This window comes from Saccostrea cucullata, unplaced genomic scaffold, assembly GCF_032062105.1.
Source record: "Saccostrea cucullata isolate Sc308-1 unplaced genomic scaffold, CSIRO_AGI_Scuc_v1 ctg517, whole genome shotgun sequence".
NCBI classification, from domain to species: Eukaryota; Metazoa; Mollusca; class Bivalvia; order Ostreida; family Ostreidae; genus Saccostrea; species Saccostrea cuccullata.
In genome coordinates, this window is record NW_026920800.1 from 170,246 (window position 1) to 174,151 (window position 3,906).

General features: G+C 35.5%; 1 protein-coding gene across 1 annotated transcript; it reads left to right on the forward strand.

Moving 5' to 3' along the window:
• Positions 1-208: 208 nt before the first annotated feature.
• LOC134258101 (cell death abnormality protein 1-like) lies at positions 209-3,903 on the forward strand (the record flags this gene model as incomplete). Its single annotated transcript, XM_062740663.1, has 6 exons — positions 209-358; positions 469-954; positions 1,076-1,579; positions 1,940-2,060; positions 2,197-2,457; positions 3,836-3,903. Coding segments are annotated over exons 1-6 (1,492 nt in total), but the record flags the coding sequence as incomplete, so codon positions are not given.
• Between the last annotated feature and the right edge of the window lie 3 nt (positions 3,904-3,906).

A 3,906-nucleotide genomic window follows, 5' to 3' on the forward strand; every position in this document is an offset into this window, starting at 1 on the left:
TAGTTTCTTGCAATGCATACATTATAAAATGTTTTTTTTTTTTTACATCTTCGAAATATTTCTTCAAAATCTGATGTACGATATCAATCCTTATGTGTAAATTTACAACTGAGGAAGGCTTACTGATAAGTTGGTTTAATAAAAATAATGTGAAATACAGGTAGACGCTATCGAATCACTGATAATGTGTCTGATAACATAGACAGGAAGTTGTGGTTTTTTTTTGTTCTGAAGGACAATCGAATGGAAAGTATGGGGACTTGATCAAAAAATCAACGACGTAATGCTAATTCAAGAGATTGGACTATGGATATTCTGTTGTGTGTCATAGGACTTCTGCTCTGTATAATGGATATCAGTAAGTAAAATTATTAAGACAGGAGTAGTCCTGAATTAAAACAAACAATTCATGTATGTAGCACCCCCCCATTCTTAACGATATTATATTTATACAAGATCTTTCTTTAGATGGTACAGTATGTGTAGAAACATTGCATTTGTCAAGTCTTGTGATCGATGGTACGGAGCTTTCGGATTACGAAAAGATGGCGGCGTTTCCGTGTGATGGACATTTGATTGGATGGCGGACTATAGGCGCCAAACCTGAATTTAACATACACCTGGGAGTATGGATCCCAAATTATGGTTCTGAAAAACTTCTCACCCTTTTAGACCGTGCAAACCAGGGAAGCGAAGACAACATGGAACCTGTCATTATCGAAAAAGGAGATTTCATGGGTCTCGTTTTGTTAAAGAATGACTCGCTCACTGTGCCTGATTTGAACATACTACCCAAAAAAGACAATAGTATTGCTAATTTAAATTCCAAATACTCACATCTTGTAGCTGTTGTCCCTCAGAATACTACAAGAGGAAGTGTCATTTCATTTAAGGACATATCCTTCTTACTGATGCCCTTGAATTTCACAATTCGTGTAACGATGGATTACAATGGTAAGAATGCTTCTGAGAAATTACCAGAGTAACTTCTTGGCTTTATTGCTATTTGATGTTGCCAAGAAATACATTTTATATAAACTTGGATGACTCCTAATATCTTATTTTTCGGCTTTAGGTACATATAAAGCCAAATGGGAAGCTTCTCGAAAAAAGAGCCACAACAAACGAAATAAATGGAGAAGTTGTACTAGTCACAATCTCCCAAATTGTGAAACGTGTAGAAAAGTCAAGGGCAAAGTCATCTGTACATTTTGCAAAGATGGATTCTTCGGACAAACGTGCAAGAGACCTTGTCCCGAGGTTTGTTCTGCCTGCATTCAGAACAGCGGCAGTTGTGATCGGTGTGCCACGGGTTACTTCGGGGAGAACTGTAAGGAGGTGTGCCCCGTCAGATGTAGTCCCTCCCTGGGCTGTAACGCGGACAGCGGCTGTGGGGAATGCCAGCTAGGGTTTCAGGGAAAGTGGTGCGAGGAGTTCGTCTCTAGATGTGAAGAAGGGTATTTTCCTGGAGCTAACTGTAAAAACGAGTGTCCGGAAAATTGTGTATCGTGCAATATATCAGATAGTGAGTGCATTGTCTGCAAAAAGGAATCAGAATGGACACAATGTATGAAAGCTGGTAAGGTTATTTCTGTTGAAAGAGAACAGAATTTTTTTTTTTTAAAATAATGCTAATTTTAAAAAAATCTTACTAAAATGGGGGAGGAGAGGGATTTTTCTCAGAGGAATAAAAATGAATGTGACCCTTTAAAAATTACATTGTACATTAAAGTGAATAATTTAATGCATGTATGTGCATTCTTGATAGTGTCACGATGCCTCCCCCTACTGTCCTACTGGTTAGTTAAAGAGGAAACTGAAATACCCGGTAGCAAAATGGGGCGAAAATAGGGAGATTTGACTCGAAATCCAGTTAGATAACAAGTCCTTTTATATTTCCATCATGTAAAAGGTCTCATCCTTAATTTTTCTTTGCTAGTTGTAGCAAACAAGGACGCATCAGAGGAGGGATCTAGTTCCCTGGGGGCCATTCTGGGCTCTGTCTTTGCCCTCCTCACCCTGGGAATGGTCGTGTCGGGAGTCGCTTTCTATCTAATAAGGTACACAACTCTCCTGGCAAAATCTCCAGTTATTCTCTAGTTGTTGTTCCCCACTTTCGCTAAAAGAAGGGGATACATGTATAAATATTTGTTGACAGCAAAATAAAAGTATATTTGATATTTTCGTGTTTTACAGGCGTCGACGCAGAAATATTTCGAAAAAAGCCAATGCTAACACAGAAACGGTAAATGGACTTCCCTCGCGGGAAACGTTAGAAGAGAAAGCACGCCAAAGCAACCCTTACATTATAAATTTTTCAACATCAAGTAAAAACCAAAATAGACAACTTCCTTTACCCCCAGGCGAAGACGAAGACGGCTATATGGAACCTCATGCTGTATCAAAACCGGATGTGACATCACCTCTTCTTCAGCAAGAACAACGCTCGGATGCTAAGTTAATATTTGATAACATTAGTATTTTAGAATTTAGCTGTTGTCCAACCCTTTCCAATTCTCAATATTAAGGTTTCGTTAAAAGTAAAATAATTTCGAACACGTTAATGGCTTTCAGAAGTTTTTAATATCTTTTCAGTTAGCCTTCCCGCCTGTTTTAGCTGTAGACTTTTTAACATTTGAAAAAATAAGCACAACTGGAAATCAGTTGCAACATTTAACTAAATATTGTCAAATTCAAAAATACTGAACCAGATGAAAAGAACAGGAATATGCAGTGAAACAGTTTGATACATAGATTATTAGTATTTATTATAAAGTGCAACAACCTTGAGTCGTCCTTAAGGTAAGTTACTCCTCAGCTTTTTAGAAAAGTTCACGCAGAAGCTTTTGCTTCAAAACTACTAATCATAATTCAATTTTTATGACATATTTATATTCAACAATGTAAATTTTTTAACATTCAATGAAAAATCTGCTCAAAAATCAACAAAGAAGCAAGATTTATGAGGGACTATTTCTTTTGAAGGATATTTAGCAGAAAATTCTGCAAATCTGCACATTTATAAAATTTAATGTAATGGAAATTTAGCCTCACATACTTTTACTTGGAGAATATTTTCCGTTTTGATATTGCTAAAAATATTTAATATAGGTCTTAATTTATATTTTAAGACTAAGTTTTACACCTTCCCTCAACAAACTTTCCCAAAAAATGAAAATTTTTGAAAGAAGTCAAGGTCAAATTTACACCATTTTTAGCCTGAAAATCACATATTTTGACAAATATTTCAAAATTAACATCACTGACCATACCTTTTTCTTTCATTATTTTAAACTACTCGATACTTGTGACTGATCAGCACTCAAGTCGTAAAAAGTTTGATATAAGAAAAATTTTTATTGCCTATTAAGTTTTTGAATACCCCAAATATGTTATTTTTTAGTGCAAAAAGGTCAAACAATAATTTACGCGCATTAATTTGCAAGATTTATTTAATGTTAAATATTATTCAAACTATTTTACGGAAAATATGATTATATTTATTGCCTTGCTTACATCTTATCAAATATAATAAGGGTTAAAGTAATTAACCAAAGAGATGAAGTTTAAGTGCAAAAAGGTCAACTTACTCAGTAAATGTACCGTAGATCAGTAGGATGCACACTGACCCCCTATTTTCTTTGCAATTTTGAGTTACACTTTATGAGTACTTATCAAAAATATACTTCTCAAAAAATCCTTGATATAACAAACTTGAGGAGTGACTTACCTTAACACTAAGTGGCTTTCATGTATTTGTAAAAACCTCTCTAAAATTCCAATCGTCTCTGATTACTTGAATTATACTCATTTCTTGCCCTTTTGCTAATTTCAGACCAGTCGCCAAGTTACTTGTCAGTCCACCAGAGCCCAGTGTGCCGGAGTCCCACGGAGAAGATGTTTATG